Source organism: Rhinatrema bivittatum, chromosome 2 (genome assembly GCF_901001135.1).
Source record: "Rhinatrema bivittatum chromosome 2, aRhiBiv1.1, whole genome shotgun sequence".
NCBI lineage: Eukaryota > Metazoa > Chordata > Amphibia > Gymnophiona > Rhinatrematidae > Rhinatrema > Rhinatrema bivittatum.
This window is the reverse complement of record NC_042616.1, coordinates 709,543,225-709,562,645: the sequence shown is the minus strand read 5'-3', so window position 1 is coordinate 709,562,645 and position 19,421 is coordinate 709,543,225. Positions and strand designations below refer to the sequence as shown.

Sequence of the window (19,421 nt, the reverse complement as noted above, 5' to 3'; positions counted from 1 at the left end):
AGTAACTTTAGCCAATTATATTCAGCAGAACCCTTATCTGGGTAAGTTCCACTAAATAATTCAGTAAAAGTTATCTTGGTAACTTTATCTGGATAACTTCATTCACTGGCTTGCTGAATGTGGACCTCTCACAGTTTTCCATACACGGACGAGTAAATCTTGGAACCCTCGCTCCAAAAAATAAATAAAATTGGAATCACAATGGGTGCTTTTACTGGTTTACATGGTACAAACTGGAGGTGCTAATATTCCCATAGCTGTCTGTCTGCTGTCCTGGTCTTTCCATTTCATTTCCCAGGTTGAGGGACCATTCACCTACAGGGTTTCCCAGACCGCACTGCAGGACTTAGAGAAAAAGGGGTGTCCAGCACATACATGGAGGACTCTACTTCTCTCATGTTGTGCTTTTGATACAAACAATATTGTTTCTCAACTCATCAAGAAAATTTCAACTAGAAATGGCTGCAGGCTTTCACAATATCCAGACAGTGTTGTGAAATGGATGCACAGTTACTAGGAAAAATATCTTGTGCACCATTTTATTTACTTATTCCTTAAATTTATTAACTTTCCAATAGAGCTCAAGGTGAGGGACAAGCAACATAAAAATCTGATAAATACCAATATCAAAATCATAATACCAAAATCACACCACCAGCATAAAACAAGACAATTTATAATAATATTTTAACATCACAATAATATAGCCATTCAATAAATACAATTTCAAAATCATACTAAAATATTAATATCAAAATCACAAGCTTCAAACCGTACTCCTGTAAACCAAGTGCTGAGTAATTTGGTCTGAAGAGCGGCCTCACTCTCTAACAAAAAATGGTAAGGGGGGGTCACATCCAGGGAGCAGTCCTCTTACTAGATGTGTTCCTATGACCGCATTCTGTTCTGGTCTAGTCAGATTCTATCTAGTAGACATGGTGGCTTCCTGCAATCATTTAATGCTGGGTCTGCGTAGACTGTGTCCAGGGCTGTGCAGTTATAAGCAAGGTCTCTTTCTTTGACATAGGCTGTAGTCTTTACCTTGGCGACTTCCCTTCAAAACGATAAGTCTTATGTTCCCAGTCGTCCAGATCTGGCGCAGGAACCTTGCCCAGGTTAGTGGTAGGGAGGACACCTAAGACAACAGTGGCATGGTCAAAGAGTGACAAATGCTTACAGCTGAAGTAGGAAAAGGATGGCATTTGAACCTGTCATGTAGTGGTAACAATGCTTGTCCTGAAGAAATGAGAATCTGTGTGGGCTGCGATACCTTCTTATTGGCCCAACACAAGTAACACACAGAACTGTTACGCAGCACACGAATTTTCCAGTCCACGCAAGTCCCTTTATTTCAGATTAAAACTGCAGCTAGCTCATTACTTCTGGATTAGTCTTACACTGGTCCAACAAAAGGATTCGGCTTGGAAAGACAGGGAAGAACATTTTTTAAGGCATTTCTGTGGGTACCCGGTGTCTGACATGCAAAAGGGGTTCTTTGGAAGTACCTACTCTATGTAAAAGTACACACGTAGAACATGCATTCTTTTACACCCACAGAGAGGGAGCAAACGTTCCTGGGGGCAGAGTTGGGAAGGGGTCAGCACTTACATGCTCACTCATATTCGCACGTGTGTCATACCACTGCAGAAAGTAGCCTCCCACATAGCAAGTACAGGTCTGTGTATGCACTTTTCCAACCCACTTTTTAAAAAGGGAAACTTTTTCCTTTGAAAACTGAGGTAAAGTCCGCATTTTTATACTTTTGCACAGAGCTTGCAAGTGCCCTTATAGAGGGTCATTTTATAACTGTGCAAGTAGGGTTCAAGCCTTTGAGTAATTTGAGCATACAGAGAGTTTAACCAGCATTTTCAGTGCAAACTTATGCATGTAAGGTAGCTTTGAAAATGCTCGGGTAACTGGCCCGGAACATGCACAGATGGACTTGTGTAAAGGTGCAGCTCCTCTTCAGAGGGTATAACCTATGCGAGTTAACTTATGCACATCCTTTTTAAAATCAAAGAAGATGCAAGTTCTAAATCCACCTCTTCCCTGGGAATGCCGGTCTGCAGTTTGCATAAAAGTGCATGTGCAACCCAGTTATACGCATACTTTTACGCACAAAGAGCCCTGGGCTATTTTGTAAGATCCATTTATGTCTATGAAACCGGGCATTATGCATGTAAATGGCTTTGGAAATCAGGCCCATAAAGCAGAATTATTGGCAAAATGTTATTGTGAGCTAGTTTAATTGGCAGATGAAAGCTTAAAAAAACAAAACAGGAGACTCAGGGAAAGAAACACTGGAAAGCTCAGGGCAGGGGCCTTGCTGTTTACTGCTCCAACCCCTCTCTTTCAGGCAGTTCTCAGCCTTCTGCTTTCTATGATTCCAGGACTTGGGACTCAGCTGAGGACAGAGCTAGGGGATGGAAGGAGAAGATCCGGAGCACAAGTCAGGGAGTAATTTATAGGTGAGGGAGGAGACCACTGGGGATGAAGCAAGGGGGAAGCAGAAAGAGTGTGAGTGAGTGAGTGTGTGTGTGTATGGATAGGCGTGGGGGAGAGGGGGGGGGGATAGAAAGTAGAGTCGCATCCCACCTCCCATCCTGCTAATCAACAGCAATCTCAGGATGACCACAATTAAAAAATTCCCAAGTACCATCATTAAGTAACACTATCATATTTTCTGATACTGAGCTTCATGTTCCATTATCCTAACTATCATCACAAGGCAGCTGCTTAACGGTCAAGTCTCTTTATTCGAATATACTACTCTGCAAAACTTGAGAGATTCAGACCTGCCCCTCAAAGCTTGATGCAGTTCAGTGAAAGAAACAGTGAAATGATTACCCTCATACGTGTAAACAAAACAATCCAAATGTCCAGCAGAATGGGGATGATCATTTCTGTCTCCGATAGTCACAGTTAACGTAGCAGTGGAGCTCATGGGAGGATACCCACTGTCACTGATCCAAATCGGCAGGTGAAACGCCTTTTGCTCCTCTCTATCAAAAGTGCGTAGGGCAGTGAGTGCTGCGCTTCCATTACCGAGATCCTGCAGGCTGAAGGAAGATATGTTGTCTGGACCACCAAGTAACCGGAAAGAGAAGGGCGGGCCATTTGCTGTCGTATCACTGTCGCTGGCGTACAGCAAAAATGATGTTTCATTCATTTTCACTATTCCTGGAAATTCTGCATTCTCCCACACCACTGGACTATACCGGGCTTCAAGCTCCGGGTAATTGTCATTGACATCTTGCAGTGTCACAAGAACTGTGGCACTGCCGGTCAGTGGGGGCTGTCCCATGTCAATGGCAAAGACCACCAGGCGGTGTTGGACCACAGCTTCACGATCCAGTGATCCCACTGTTACAATCCAGCCTTCACTGTCCACTGAGAATGGGGTCCTTGGATCAGACTCATCAAGTATACCATAGAAGAACCTGCCATTAAGCCCAGAGTCTAGATCCACCACTGAAAGCTGAACAACAGTGGTACCAATGGGCACGTCTTCAGTCAGAGAAGTAATATCGTAAAATGGAGGGTAAAACACTGGCACATGGTCGTTAGTGTCTTCCACATAAATTACACAATGTGCCAGGCTAAAGAAGTCCATGTCTTCCACTTTCACTGTCAGGTTAAATGTTCTCTCATGAGATTTTTCATAATCTATCTTCTTTCTCAGACGGACAATGCCACGTTTCTGGAGCTTATCCGTTTCAATGAAGAACTTGCGCTCCTCGTCCCCACCAATGATGTTAAAGATCATCATGGCGTTTTCTCCTTCATCTCGGTCGCTGGCAGATACCACAGTGATCTCACTGTTCACATCTGTATTTTCGGGCACCCAAGCTGTGTAAACATTTTGTGCAAAGACTGGAGCATGGTCGTTGATATCTAGTATCACAATGGTGGCCGTCCCTGTCCCAGTAAGTCCTCCTCCATCCCTGGCTTCCACCACTACCAGATATTTATCCTGTTTCTCCCTGTCCAAAGATCCCAGCACTGTGGAAATTGTGCCTGTATACTGGTTGATGGAAAACAAATTGAGATTGACTTCATTGTGGACGTTTTCAATAATCTGATAGGACAGTCTAGCATTGCTTCCAGCTTGAGGGTCATCGTGGTCCACCGCGGTCATTTCCATCACAGTAGTGTCTGCTGGGGAACCCTCGGGGACATAACCCGTGAAGCAGCCATCAGAGCCACAGAGGAAGACTGGCGAGTTGTCATTCACATCTTCCACCTCCACCATCACGTCCGCAAAGCCAGTCATCCCTTCGCCATTTTCGTCAGTGGCGAGGACGAGGAAGCGCCATGCTGCCCGTTGTTCTCGGTCTAAGCTTTTCTGCACGTAGATGTTGCCAGTGAACTCATCAATGGCAAATTCAGTGCTGGCGCCTTGTCCATGCAGAGAGTAACGCAGGGCGCGCTGGTCAGCCTCCTGATCTGGATCGCTCGCAGACACCTAGAACAAATACTTCAGGTAAGGTTACTGTGGTTAACACACTTTTCATACACTTCAAGGAAAAGTTATCAATAGGAATATTTATTTCTTTATTGATTTTATTTGGCACCCTACCCAGGGCACCTTACATCAAGAAATACAAAGTCAAAAAACAAAGTGAACCAAGGAGAAAGGCAAGGGGAGTGAAGGCCCATGAAGGGAAGAGTGTGAAGTTTGCACAGTGTTTTGTTTTTTGGAGGCGGGCAGAGAGGTTTGGAAGGACTGGGTTCACAACCTTAAACGCAGGCAGTTTGATTGCTGAATGGCTCCTGTTTTATAGTTTAAACGTTAAAATGAAAAGAATAATTTGAACTGGATTCCTGAATAGCTGAAGCACTGCTGAAGGGAATCATTAGGCAGGAAGTCTATGACATGCAACATTAATTAGGCAATAAGTCATACCAGGTTTCCAAGTTCTGGATTATTTCTGGGATTTGTATGGTCAACCAGCTAAGTGTAATCACTCCACCGGCAACCAAAACATCCCAAGAGTTAGAGAAGCCAACATATTCACAGGCCCTGGAAGGAGTGTTACAACAGTTTATAAAGAGTAAGGAGATCACTTTTTAACATAGTAAACCTGCATTTGAACGGGATAGCATTGTAAAAAAAAAAAAAAAATAAAAAAATCACAGGATGTGTTTTTACACAAATGGTAACTGAGGGCACATTTTGTGACATAAAGTAGTTACTTACAATTTAAATTTTCTTGGGTGTTGGATTAAGTATTGGTTTTGTAAGAATCAAAGATAAAGATAGCAAGGCTTTGAAAAGGCCTAACAGCAGAGGTGGTGGGGGCCAGCACTAACAGATATGGACGTGCTTGGGACAGATAATGGAAGGCAATAGAAGGAAAAGTGCGAGGTCAGGTAAAAGACACGGAAGGGAAGGGACGGCTGGTGTTGGTTTACATAAAGGAATCTATATGTTCATCTACCAAAAGCGGTAGAGAACCAAAGAGGAAGAACGTCAGCTGGGCAGACTGAATGGCCAATTGCTCTTTATCTGCCATCTTTTACCATGTTACTATCAGGTCTATCCAGTACCGAGCGGTAGGAAGAGCTGCGTTAGTGCCTACGGCACCCGCGGTTACTGCCCGCACAGTGCAGCTCACCTACCGCTCGATCCTGAACACTAATTTTATTTAAATGTAAACCGCGTCCGAAAAGCCTTAGGCCCGCGCAACCCATTTTACTGGATAGAGCGCCTATACAGTATCCTGGGTGCGCGGGCCTAAGGCTTCACGCCACGCTGGTATCTGTCATTTCAAATGTCATTTGAAATGACAGATACCAGGAAGCGAAAAAACCAAAAGCAAAAAGTAAGTCGCTTCGCCGCTTCACTCTTCCCTCCTCCCGGAGCAAGGCTGCTTTTCGCGCCCTGCTCCGGGAGGAGGGAAGAGTGAAGCGGCGAAGCGACTTACTTCTTGCTTTTGGTTTTTTTTGCTTCGCCGCTGTCAGTGTCCCCCCTCCTCTCGGAGCAGGGCGCGAAAAGCAGCCTTGCTCCGGGAGGAGGGGGGGCACTGACAGCGGCGAAGCAACGGCGAAGACAGCGGCAAAGCAAAAAAAAAACCAAAAGCAATTTTGGTTTTTTTTTTTTCAAAAGCGACAATTTTTTTTTTTTTCCAAAAGCGACTTACTTTTGGGATCTGTCAAGATCCCAAAAGTAAGTCGCTTTTGGACGCCTGCCAACTTACTTTTCTGAAGCCTTGAGCGGCCAATTGTACGCTTCCCCCGTGCAGGCGGCCATCTTTGTCTTCGTCGGGAGGAGCTACGATCGCATGGGTTCCTGATGATGGCTTCAGAAAAGTAAGTTGGCAGGCGTCCAAAAGCGACTTACTTTTGGGATCTTGACAGATCCCAAAGTAAGTCGCTTTTGGAAAAAAAAAAAAATTGTCGCTTTTGAAAAAAAAAAAAAAAAATTGCTTTTGGTTTTTTTTTTGCTTCGCTGCTGTCCGCCGCTGTCTTCGCCGTTGCTTCGCCGCTGTCAGTGCCCCCCCTCCTCCCGGAGCAAGGCTGCTTTTCGCGCCCTGCTCCAAGAGGAGGGGGGACACTGACAGCGGCGAAGCAAAAAAAATCCGAAAAGTCGCTTTGCCGTTGCCTTCGCCGTTGCTTCGCTGCTGTCAGTGCCCCCCCTCCTCCCGGAGCAAGGCTGCTTTTCGCGCCCTGCTCCGAGAGGAGGGGGGACACTGACAGCGGCGAAGCAAAAATAAAAAAACGAAAAGTCGCTTTGCCATTGCAGTCTCCGTGGCAGCCCCAGTCTGGACATCGGAGGGGGGCTGCAACGTTTTTTTCGCTTTTTTTTTGGCTTCGGGAGCAGGGGAGAGGACTGGGGCTGCCACGGAGACCGGCACCCATGATCGCGGCCGGGGCAGGTGAGCGGGGGCTGGGGGAAAGCTTGCCATCTACCCTTACCCCTGCCTCTACCGCAGGGGTCAGGGTAGGCGGTAAGTTTGCAGGTTAAACGCACGACAAAACGGCAGGGAAAACTAGCGATAGTCGGGGCGCGGGTTACGGGATGCTAGGGAATCGCTAATTCGCTCGTTTGCATGCAATATACATGCCGCGGGCGGAAGGGGTTGCCCGGGGAATATAGGACGCGGTAGGAGTAGGTTAAAGGGGATTCGGGATCGCAGAAAGGGCTAACGCGGCCGGAACGTGAGTAAAAAGCGGCTTAGGAGCAGGGTAAACGCGGCCGCACTTTACAGGATAGGCCTGTATATCAGAAATTCTCTTAAATTACTTCAGGTACTCAAATTTGCACACCGACACAGGCTCTTTCACTGCATTTTGATGCGAGCCAGTAGCAGGGACAAATTTAAAATCCTGCTGTCCCCTAGCCACACCCCCCCGTGCTGCCAAACCCCCCCGTAAGATTAGACAACATGGAGCTAAAGGTCTAAGGCACAGCTCCACAGTTTCCTGTGGTGGCTCATGGGTAGATTCTGTAGCAAAAATAGAAAATTCTGAAACACACTGGCAAATATTTCCATCTTTTATTTTACATTATAAAAATAAAGTCATTTTGAAATTTTTACTTATGTTCGCATAATTTATTTTCTTTTTATTGGGTGAGGAAAAGGGATCTTAAATATCAGTACAGGGAGGATCATCTCGGGGACAGGGAGAGGAGAAGGAGCGAGTGAGAGGAAGAGAGAAAGACTAGGAATGGGGGGAGGAGACGCTGAGGGATTGGGGATGAGTGGCGCATGAGAAAAAAAAAAAAGAGGACTGTGGATGGAGACAATGGGAGATGGGGGAAGACCAAGGAAGGAGAGATGATCAGGAATTTGGGATGGGGAAGAGGAGGGATGTTATGGATCGAGGAAGGGGGTGGGAGGGTGGATTCCATGATCTGGGGAAGAAGGGAAAGGTAGGAAGAAAGGGAGACCCCAGGATCTGGGGGAGAGAATCCTAGATCACGGGGGGGAAAAGATGTGAATTGTAGTAGCAGGAAGTGGGGTAGTGTCCTTATCACAATTCCGTCCTGCTCCCTCTTGATTACTTTCTCTAAGCTCACTAAGGAAGTGGAAGAGATGAAATCAACAAAAAAGGCCTAACCTCCCACCAGGACGGATGCGGTGAGAGGGCAGGATACAGGAGAGAATAGAAATTGTGCAAGGAGGAGGAGATGGGTCAGCACATGGGAGAGAAAAGAGAGAGAGCGAGCATAGGAAGTAAGGAAGGAAAAGGGTTAGAGTTTGGGAGAAGGGAGATGGAGGATTAGGTAGCAGTGTGAAAGGAAGGTGGAAATTCAGAAGGCAGCTCTGAGGAGCAGGGGGAGCACTCAGTCTGGCCTGAGCCACTAAGAGGAGAAGAAAAGCAGTCCTGCTTAGCCTCAGGCCTCCTACAGAAGAGGGACAGGAGAGAGCTGTCTTGAACACCTGAGCAAGAGGGAGAAAGCGGAGGGCTTACTGCTTCTGCCCCAGGAGGGCTGGGGGCAGGGAGGGATAGTATACGATATGCTGGAGGGGGAGGAGGAAGGAGTGCAAAGAGCAGATGGAGAGCTGTGAAGGCTGCTCCTATGGGAACCATTTCCATTCTGAGCACCAGGTCCAGGTCACTGCCCCTGCAGCGCACATCCCAGGTCAGCAGCAGAAAGAGACAAACCCCAGACTGCTATCATGAAGAACACTGCTACCAAGTCCTTGGGACCAGCCAGATATACCTTTGCCAGATTTCTTTTCTATCTTCAAATTTCGGCTACAGCATGTATCCGGCAGCACGCAGGGAAAGAAATTGCTTTAGTGCGCTGCTCACCTGTAACACCAGCGCTGGCAGCTCCGTCAGCTCCTCCAGCGCGATGGCCGTGGTACTCACTCCGAGTGAAGGCCGGGGCCTCGTCGTTTCGGTTCAGCACGCTGACAGCCACCAGAGTCTGGTTCTCCCAGCGCCCATCAGAGGCCACCAGTCGCAGCTCGTAGCGCTGCTGCCTCTCGTAGTCCAGGCGCTGAGTGATGAAGATGGCACCCACCCTCTGGCTCCACGTCAAACACGCCCCCCTCGTTGCCCGCCGTGATCTGATAGCGAAGCTTAGCGTTGGCTCCTGCATAGAATAAGCAAACTTTTTCAGGCACGCCTGCTCTCTTTGAGAATTCTCACTGAAAGCAATAAGCGCGAGACGTTGTTCACAGCTGCTCACCAAGATGCTGCACAGAATCTGAAGTGATCTTTTACTTTAGAAATCAGATGGAATATACACTTTCACGGCCACCTGACTAACAATACAAGAGGTTTATGATTTTCTGTTGATTAATGCAGCTTTCTTGCACAGATTGTAGTAATACATATTTTTAAAAGCGGGAGATAAAACCACATACATCATTACTTTCCTTCTGTTAACTGCACTGCTGAGCTGTCCTATATTCGTGGTGGGGCAGAGGGCCGGAACTGCAGGCCTCCCAAGCAATCAAGGTTTTGGAGAGAGGCCCTATTCCAGTCCTGGTGCATGCTGGTCCCTGTAGTGCCAATTTCAAACAGAAAGAGCAGGATACAAATACCACAAGTCTTGGGATGCAAGTTCCAAAACTCAGGATGAGTCTAAAACTTCCCTCCAGAGGACTGGGTCACCGGGCAGCTTTGCAGTCTTGCAACTGCAACCCTAAAAACTACCAAGTCATTTCATGCTCATGTGTGACAATCATCATTTTCTAGTTTGGTCGGCCTCTGACATCTGCAAAATCCAATCGGGTTTACAGAGGAGGGCTGCCCAGAGTAGCACAGAGGTAAGAATCAAGGAAACCCAGGGTTCAACCCCACTTCTCCCATTGTACCTTCTATTAACTCAGATACAAACTTAGACTGTACACTCTTTGGAGCAGGGAAATACCTACAGTACCAGAATGTAACTTGCCTGAGCCTGGGGTTGGAAAGGCAGATAATCAAAGCTTTAAAAAATCCAAGTCTCACACAGGTGAACCCCAAACACGCTGATCTATTCTGTTTTCGGCCCATTGCATTTCTGGAAAACATAATCTTATTTTTCTTATAGAAGTAAACAAATTCAATTCTGTACACACAGTGGGGCCTTTTTGGATTCACGGGGAGAGGTAGAAACTCTATGATGGAGGAACAAAGTTAAACAGGGACTGGGGAAAATGGTCAAATGCCTACTAGAACTTGAACACACAAGTTCTCCTTATGCGCTTGCATGGCTTTTCAGCCCCTAAAGGTAACATGCATAAAGGTACATGCATAAAAAAAAGAGGTATTCTGGGTGGGAGGGGGGAGAAAGGAGAGGGGAATTTAGAGACAATTTAAATTTTAACAAATTCTACAGGTTTGGAACAATTTCCAAAAATTACCCACATTGGTGCAAAATCTGCAGGTACTTTTAATTAACTTTATTAATTTGTAATGTATGCTGTTTTTTTTTTGTTTCATGTGCATGTAAATTGTACACCACTAAGAAAGTCTTTTCATATAGGTAGTCTAAAAGAAACTGTAAATAAAATAAATTAATAAAATACAATTTTCAAGAGTGATATTCAGATGAACTGAACCAAATCACGATGAACCTGGAAGATGTACTAGGCCAGACTGACAAACAGAACAGTAGCAAATTGCCCGGACCAGATGGTATACACCCAAAGGTTCTGAAAGAACTAAAAAATGAAATTTCACATCTGCTATTAGTAATTTGTAACCTATCATTAAAATTGTCCATTGTACCTGAAGACTGGAAGGTAGCCAATGTAACCCTGATATTGAAAAAGGGTTCCAGGGTTGATCTGGAAAACTATAGATTGGTGAGTCTGCCTTCAGTGCTGGGAAAATTTGTGTAAACTATTCTAAAGAACAAAATTACAGAACATATAGACAGACATGGTTTAATGGGACACAACCAGCATGGATTTACCCAAAGGAAGACTTGCCTCACAAATCTGCTACATTTTTTAAAGGGGTCAATAAACATGTGAATAAAGGTGAACGGGTAGATGTAGTGTTGTTGGATTTTCAGAAGGCATTTGACAAAATGCCCCATGAGAGGCTTCTAAGAAAATTAAAAAGTCATGGGATAGGAGGCAATGTACTTTTGCAGACTACAAACTGGTTAAAAGACAGGAAACAGGTGTAGGATTAAATGGTCAGTTTTCTCCGTGGAGAGAGGTAAACTGTGGAGTGCCTCAGGGATCTGAACTTGGATCAGTGCTTTTCAATATATTTATAAATGATCTAGAAAGGGGAACAATGAGTGAGGTGATCAGATTTGCAGATGATACAAAATTATTCAGAGTAGTTAATCACAAGCAAATAGTGATAAATTACAGGAGGACCTTGCGAGACTGGAAGCTTGGGCGTCCAAATGGCAGATGAAATTTAATGTGGACAAGTGCAAGGTGATGCATATAGGGAAAAATAACCCTTGCTGTAGTTACACGATGTTAGGTTCCATGTTAGGAGCTACCACCCAGGAAAAAGATCTAGGCATCATAGTGGATAATACTTTAAAATGGTCAGCTCAGTGTGCTGCAGCAGTCAAAAAAGAAAACAGAATATTAGGAATTATTAGGAATGGAATGGTGAATAAAACTCTATCACTCCTTGGTGACACCACACCTTGAGTACTGTATTTAATTCAAGTCGCCATATCTCGAAAAAGATATAGATGCACTGGAGGAGGTACATGAGGATTTTGAAGGCTCATGGAACCAGCCCTAGTTCTGATTGAGGTGAAAGTTCAGAGAAGGAGGAAACTGCCAGGTCAAAGAAACAAAACACAACAGGGCTGTTGTCAGCATTATACAATTGGGGAGCGGGGGGATGACTTAGTGATCTGTAAATTTTTAAGCAGCGAAAGTGAGCAGGAAATTTTCACTCACCTGCACCAATTTTCTAAAGAAAATGTCTGTTAGCTGATTATCTCATTACATCATTTAAAGAGAACATTTAACCTGAAACAAGCTGAAGAGTGAAATTCATAGCAGATGCAGATTTTGCGCTTTTTTTTTTTTTTTGCAGATTGAGTTGAAATAATCTTACTAAAACCTGTAGCAAATAAATGTGCAGATTTAATGGCTTTTGAAAACCAGTTTTGAATTTCATTGTAAAATGAAAGTTTTATTCCTTAGATATCCTCCAGTATGGCTAGGATGGGCCATTGACACCCTTTCTTGCATCAGAAGGGTGACAATGTGGAGCGAGGAATGATGAAAGGAGAAGTTTCCAATGTAGAGTGAGGAATGATGAAAGGAGACCTACATAGGGGTAGATTTTATAAATTTGCGCACACGCATACTTTTGTTTACGCACAAGAGTACGCAGGATTTCAATAGTTACGCGCATAGCCACGCGTATCCATTAAAATCTGGGGTCGGCGCGCGCAAGGCTGCCCAAAATCGGCAGCCTGCGCATGCCGAGCCGCGCAGCCTGCCTCCCTTCCCTCCAAGTTCCCTCGGAGGCAACTTTCCTTCGGCCTCCCCCCACCTTCCCCTCCCCACCCCCCCAGCCCTATCTAACCCACCCTACCTTTGTTGTACAAGCTATGCCTGCTCGAAGCAGGCGTAACTTGCGCGCGTTGGGCCGGCCCCGGCGCGTCAGGGTCCAGTCCGGGGGCTGGTCCGGAGGCCGCGGCCATGCCCCCGGAACGTCCCCGATGACGAGCCAGCCGCAACACGCCCCCTGACAGGCCCCCAGAATACCCCCAGGAAAGCCCCGGGACTAACGCGCGTCCCGGGTCTTGTGCGCGCTGCCGATCCTACTCAACATAGGCTTGGCGCGCGCTGGCGGAGTTTGGGCCAGGTTTTTGGGGGGGTACGCGCCAATCTTAGGCGCGTACCCCTTTGAAAATCTGGCCCATAGTGAATAACCCAACCCCTGAAGTGCATCTTTATGGGCTCAAGGACCTTCCATGGGGACAGGGGCAGCAGCATTGATGGCAGAAGCTGCAATCAGGACCAAAAGGCGGCACTGTGACAGAGCCCTGAAGGACAGGTATTGTCAGCTGACGGCTGCAGAACTCTCTATTCTCTGAGGTAGAGAAGCTTTAGGGAAGCAAAACAGAAAACCTGACAAATAAGAGAAATTCTGCAACCCTAGGGAGAAGCAATTGGCTGAATGAATTAAGTGGCCATAAAACACATAAGTTGAAAAAGGGTCTTTGAGGATGGAGTCCTAGGCAGTAGGTGGAGTAGGCATATCACACAGTAGGTGGAGTAGGCATATCACACAAATCCAGGTGATGTGAATAATTAGTTATATCAAAGCAGGTCAAAACAGAGAAAGATTGTCAGAGCCAGGGAATACAGCTGCTAGAAGGATGCTATCAGAAGAGGCAGAAAATTCATGCCTAAAGGTCGGGAAAGGCCTGATCCAGATACAAGCTCCAGAAAGTAGCACCGTCTAGTGTTTTTGCTTACTGCGAAAATGTAAGGACATTATAACAGGAGAAAGATCAGTTTGCTGGCCTAATATTTCCCATGCAGGCTAATTTTAAAACAAGCGCACAGGCCACCCATACACACGTGTATGGGTGTGCGGAGATATGTTAGAATTTTAAATCATGCACACTTGCATGAGACTCAAAGAAGACAGGTGGGAGATGATAACAGAGTTTTCAATAGTGTCAAAAGATGAAGAAATACCTAGGAGAATTAGTGTGTATTTTGTACTTGAGTCGAACCCTGGGGGGACAATATCAAAACGGCGTAGACGTAGTATTCTGTATTGCGATGTTTTTTGAATCCAAATTGATATGGTCTAGAGTAGAGTAGGTGTCTAGCAACAAAGACAACTGTTTTAAGACGATGTATATGAGTCTTTTAGTGTAAGCAATGCTTTTAAAAGTTGGCCCTAAGCATACAACATAAGGAAAGTCATGTTGAGCCAGACCAATAGTCCATCAAGCTAATCATCCTGTCTCCAAGAAAGGCCAAGCCAGGTCTCAGCCGCTCCAGAGGAAAGTGGGAAGAAGGAAAAGCAGCCAACTCTGCAGCAACCCCTCTCTTCCTGTTCAGGAATGGGCTGCCTGTTTTTGGGAGGATAGAAGGGAGAGGGGATTGCAGATGAAAATGCACCTCTTTCTGTTCTCTGGCTCCTGACTTGAGCCATGAGGCACCTGAAGGAGTGAATGTTTGAAGGATAGGGTGACTGGTGGAGAATGGTCGGAGGGGGATGACAAGGAGTGATGAATACCGAGGAAGTGAAGAGGAGGGGCTGAATGCTAGGGGCATGGGAAGGGTGGTGGGGGTGCCAAGGAGGGGATGACTACTGGGATGAAGAGTGGGCAGGGATAACAAGGAGAGGTGAATGCTGGATTGGGGGGGGGGGGGCACAAGTCATGAGGAAGGGGTGAGAGCTGAGGGGAGGGGGGAGTATGAAGAGGGTGTGAATACTGAAGGCAAGGGGGAGGGAGGTCAAGCTGAGAAGGATGGGGATAGGGTGAGGATAAAGGAACAGGTGCATGTGATGAGGACTATTTCCCCTCAGTTGGCAATCCTATATCAGGTTGTCATTTAACCTCGTTTCAGGGTAGCAGGTGGCTACCAATGGGGCCATAAAATAATTTATGGTTCTTGGGACTGGATCCACTCACACTGGCTTCCTCACAAGTCTCTTTTCCCCAGGACCTGGTTCTTTTACTGGTGAGGAAAAGGAATTCCCCCATCAAGGCACTATGTGGCAGGAGTGCCACTATAACTCCTGCTCCTGGGAGAGGTATAAATCTTTCACTACTGTGAATGCCAATAACACGCAGGAGACTCAGATGAAGTGTCCAAAAAGTAAACTTTACTGAAGATGACTTTGTGGAGTGAATGGCACAGTTCAATAAACAGCTCTTAACACCATAACTGGTCTTCACAGTCCTTTCTCTGTGCAAGAGAAAACACTCACCCTCCACGGCATGGATAAAATGAGGTTCCCAAGTGGGCTGGCAGGGGTATCCTTGTTTGAGCAGAAAATCCCTCTCCAAGTGGTAAGAAAAAATGGTAAAGCAGTCTCTCTTCAGTGCCCCAATTTACCTCTTCCCCAGGGTGAAGTGGGGGTCCTCAGAATTTGTTCAAAATTGTTCTTACTCCCAGTTCTCCAATGTCTCTCTTGAATCCTTAGAAGTGAAGGATCCTCTCAGGAACACACAGCTCTCAATGTTCCTTCTGTCAGAGTAGGAAGGGGGCAGCAAAACTCTTCCTCCCAACTCTCTTAACCAACAATCTCTTCCCAAAACTGAGTCCAAAACACCAGAAGTTCTCTGCAGCGGGTTTACCACCATACATCTGTCTTCCCGGAAGGCGCAGACGGGCGGGTCTTCTCTATCATGGGCCCCCCAGGGAAAGGTTTTCCCGTGACCTCTCTCCAGGAAACACCTAGGGGTCTCGCAGGCTTATTATAACGAAAAAGTCTTTGAAAAATCTCAAACACAACCCAGGATGCAAAACTCTGGACTGGACTGGACGAACAGATCCCTCGATCTCCTTCAGAGACATCAGGCTGGAATGCCTGTGCCCGGAAGGTAGGCCCAAATCCAGCAAATGCAAAAAAACCTCCTGTACTTCCTCCAAACTCACTCCTCAAACTGCACTGTACCCAAAACACTCAGGGAGAGAGCTTCTTTTATTTCTTTACAAGGAAGACAGCCATCCCAGCACCCTCAAAGGGAGAGGCTGTAAAGATTGGTGCATCCCAGGGCCTATGCTAGCATTTTTGCTGCCCTGGGCAAACAATTACTGTGCTGCCCCTTCCTAGTTTTTTTTTTTTCTTTTTTAAACACAAAATACCCCACCTCAGTTAAAAATACAGAACACAGACTCAACAAATAGAGAATACAGAGACTATGAATTATAAACAGAAACTGAACACGAAACCACAACAAGCCAGACTCTGTATGCATGGCAACAATGGAGAAAAACATCATCAGTCCTCATAAATCATTCAAACAATAAAATCAAGGAATATAAATCAATCATATTAGTAAAACCATACTTATAAAAAGAATATTTACAATGAGCTAAGGAATGGAATAACATCCAATAATTAAGAACTCATACAAAATTTAAAATATTTTCCAAACAACAATAAAATTTCAAAACAGCAGACACAGACACCCAATAATTAAAACTAGTAAGGATGGAAAATTAACCGCTCTCCATACCTGAAAACATTTCATTTCCAGTCATTCTGAGTATGGCATGGATTAGTGGGGGCAGCACAAATTTTCTTCACACACACACCTCCACACTAGACAGATTCCCATTCAATCACATACACACTCCCCAGTAAAGTTCCCATTCACACTCACACACACATCCCAGTCAGGTTCCTGTTCACACACACACATACCCCAGTCAAGTGCCTATACCCCAACCCACTTAAGTTCCCATACACACACACATCCCACATAGGTTCCCTTACACACCCACACACCCAGTCAGGCCTCCCATTCACACACAAACAGATCCCTGTATCCCACTCAGGCTCTCATTCACACACACCACACTAACCTCCAGACCCCAGTCAGGCTCTCATTCATTTGCTCACACATACTCATACCATCAGGAGCCATTCTGCTGCTCTTCCTTGTGTGCCAGCCCCTGTACTAATCAAATCTTGTAGGGCTAGTACTTTCTATACGCTGATCTCGTGTATCGTGAGATCAGCAAAGAGCACGTGCTAGCTGCACATGTTTTGGACAGTACACGCTGACACAAAGGAGAAGCGGGAGAATGGGCTCCCTCTTCTTTCTTCGGCCACTGGTGGGATGGGGTCAACTGGAGGCCTTGCAGACCTCTTCCTCTTCCAGGCCAACAGTAGGATGAGGTCCACTGGCGGCCTCACAGGCCTGTTCCTCTTCTGGGCTGCTGGTGGGGTCCACCAGCAGCCTCATGGGCCTCTCTCTCTTCTTGGCCAGTGGTGGATGGGGGTCCACCAGGGGCCTTGTGGGCCTCTTCCTCTTCCCGGCCCACCTGTGGGATGGGGGCCACCGGCAGGATCTGAGCCACCGGTGGCCTTACAGGCCTCTTCATCTTATTGGCTGTTGGTGGGATGGGGTCCACCGGCGGCCTCGTGGGCCTCTTCCTCTTCTTGCTTACTGATGGGATAAGGGCCGTCTTTTCTTCCACAGCTCTCCCACCCAGGTGTGCCGCTCTGTGCAATTGCAAAGTGTGCACATCCGATAGCGCTGGTGCCTCCCCTTAATTACTAGCCTGCACTGTTCTAGCTAAAGGAGTTAATCTAGGGCATTAGTAGTAATGAACCCCAGGGTCCATAATTCTTATGTAGTATGGTTTCTGCTCTCAGGCAGTCTGAAAAAATAACTCATTAAACATTATCTATTTATTTATTTTATATACCGACATTCGATCTGAGATATCACATCAGTTTACATTCAGGAACTATAGGTATTTCCCTATCCCCAGAGGGCTTACAATCTAACAGGCCGATACAGCCGGGCGCTCAGTTCACGGCGTGCGTTCATGCACCTGCGCTGCCATGAGCGCACGCCGTGTCCTCGGACATCCAGCCGGGCGCTCAGGTCACGGCGTGAGTTCATGCACCCTCGCCGGCGGGGGCTGCTGGAAGCCGCCTTGCATGGGGAGCGCCTGATCCGCCCCGGGCTGCTGAAGCCGCTCTCGCTCTCGCCGCCGGCTGCCCCCGGGAGGAGGGGAGAGAGGACTGGGGCTGCTCCGGAGACCGGCACCATGGACGCGGCCAGGGCAGGTGAGCGGGGGCTGGGGGATAGTTTGCCCGATCCTGTTGAGTGCAGGTTTTATCAAGCACAACATTGCTCCACTGGGTTTGAAAGTTATTTTTCAGAATACGGTTCGCATTGCAGTGGAAAGGAGAATGCATTGATATAGCGGAGAGAGGAACTGGGACGCTTAAAAAAATCTTTCGTCCTTCCAGTGATGGGATTAGTCGCGATCTGAAGAGTGGCTTTCCCGGTGCATTGGATTTTAGGTTGGGCAGGCAAGAGTTTAGGTTATGCTTGGAAACAACAGGTCCTTCCTTCCTGCTCCGGCGCTGTCAGCGCGCCCGCACGGGAGACCGGCACCCATGGACGCGACCAGGGCAGGAGAGCGGGGGCTGGGGGAAAGTTTGCCCAATCCTGGCTCCTCTAAAGGTCTTGTCCCGGGGGGTGAGGGGGTCGTTTGCCCGTGAAATTTCGTCTCTCTGACCTGACGTTCCACACTAACGCAGGGGTAAGGGTAGGCGGTAAATTAGCAGGTTAAACACGCGGCAAAACTGCAGGTTAAAAAGGCGATAATTGGGGCGCACGTTACTGTGTGGGAGGGAATAGCTAATCCGATCATTTACATATCAAATACATGCCGCGGGCAGAAAGGGTTAGTCGTTGATTTAAAGAAGCGGTAAGGATGGGTTAAAAGGGATAGTGAATCGTGGGTTGGACTTACGCGGCCAAATTGTGGGTACAAAGCGGGTTAGAAGCAGGGTAACCGCGGCCGCGCTTTACTGTATCGGCCCGTAAGTTTGTACCTGAGGCAATGGAGGGTAAAGTGACTTGCCCAAGGTCACAAGGAGGGACAGCAGGACTTGAACACTGGTCTCCTCGTTCGTAGCCCACTGCTCTAACCACTAGGCTACTTATTAACTTCCAAAACCAAAATACAACTTCTAAATCTGCACACAGAGAAATTTTATCATCTCCAAACTGGGAAACGTGCTTGAATTCTTGAACCCACCTTCATCTTCGTCATTAGCAGTCACTGTCAGCAGCACATAACCCACATCCTTGTCCTCCTCCACACTGACCTCGTAGAGTATCTGCGGGAACACTGGGATATTATCGTTCACATCGCTGACAAAAATTCTCACGTAGGCAGTATCTGAAAAATCACAAAACAGACATATCTTGAAGCAGGTCTGGGAATGTCTCAGAATAGGGCAGAGAGAGAGAGAGAGAATCTTCCTAACAATGAATAATTACAAGGTCCCTTCACACCACGTCTCCTGCGCATTCTGGGGAGAGAGACATGTCTAGGCTGTGAGTCAGGAGAGGCCCTGGAAGTGAGCTCATACCTCTGCTCCACTTCCATCTCTCTATAATCCTGGGCAAGAAATTGTATTTCCCAGCTGCTTTCATGTACGATTTCCCCTCCTTTCTTATACTCTTGGGAAAGAGGGGATCTAATAGTTACATCATATCAGAAGTTTCCAGCATTCAAGATGCACCCTATGGCACTGATTCTGTGGCATTGGGCAAGTCACTTCTCTGCCTGTGTCTCCAGGACCCAGTTGAAAACCATGGCATTTGGATTTCCCAGTTAATAAATTAATCCCATATAAACTCAGCCCCTCCACCCCCGAAAATGTGCTTGTCTGAATTTCTACCCTCAAGCATCTGCACGTACTTTTCTGAAGTATTACGTTACACCATGCATTGGAATCCTGCTTGGATAAAAGGTTGATGACAGTAGATAAGACCAGGTAGCCTATCCAGTCTGCTCAGATCTCTTCATGTCTGG

The 19,421-nt window shown here is 46.7% G+C and overlaps 1 protein-coding gene across 1 annotated transcript in view; it reads right to left on the bottom strand.

Annotated features, from left to right (window-relative positions):
* Window positions 1-19,421, bottom strand: part of LOC115085554 (neural-cadherin-like) — a 256,917-nt gene that overhangs the window by 60,148 nt on the left and 177,348 nt on the right. The window contains 6 exon segments of the mRNA XM_029591722.1: window positions 1,042-1,135; window positions 2,848-4,465; window positions 8,764-8,805; window positions 8,807-8,977; window positions 8,979-9,049; window positions 18,639-18,782. Coding sequence (XP_029447582.1) covers window positions 1,042-1,135; window positions 2,848-4,465; window positions 8,764-8,805; window positions 8,807-8,977; window positions 8,979-9,049; window positions 18,639-18,782 — 2,140 coding nt within the window.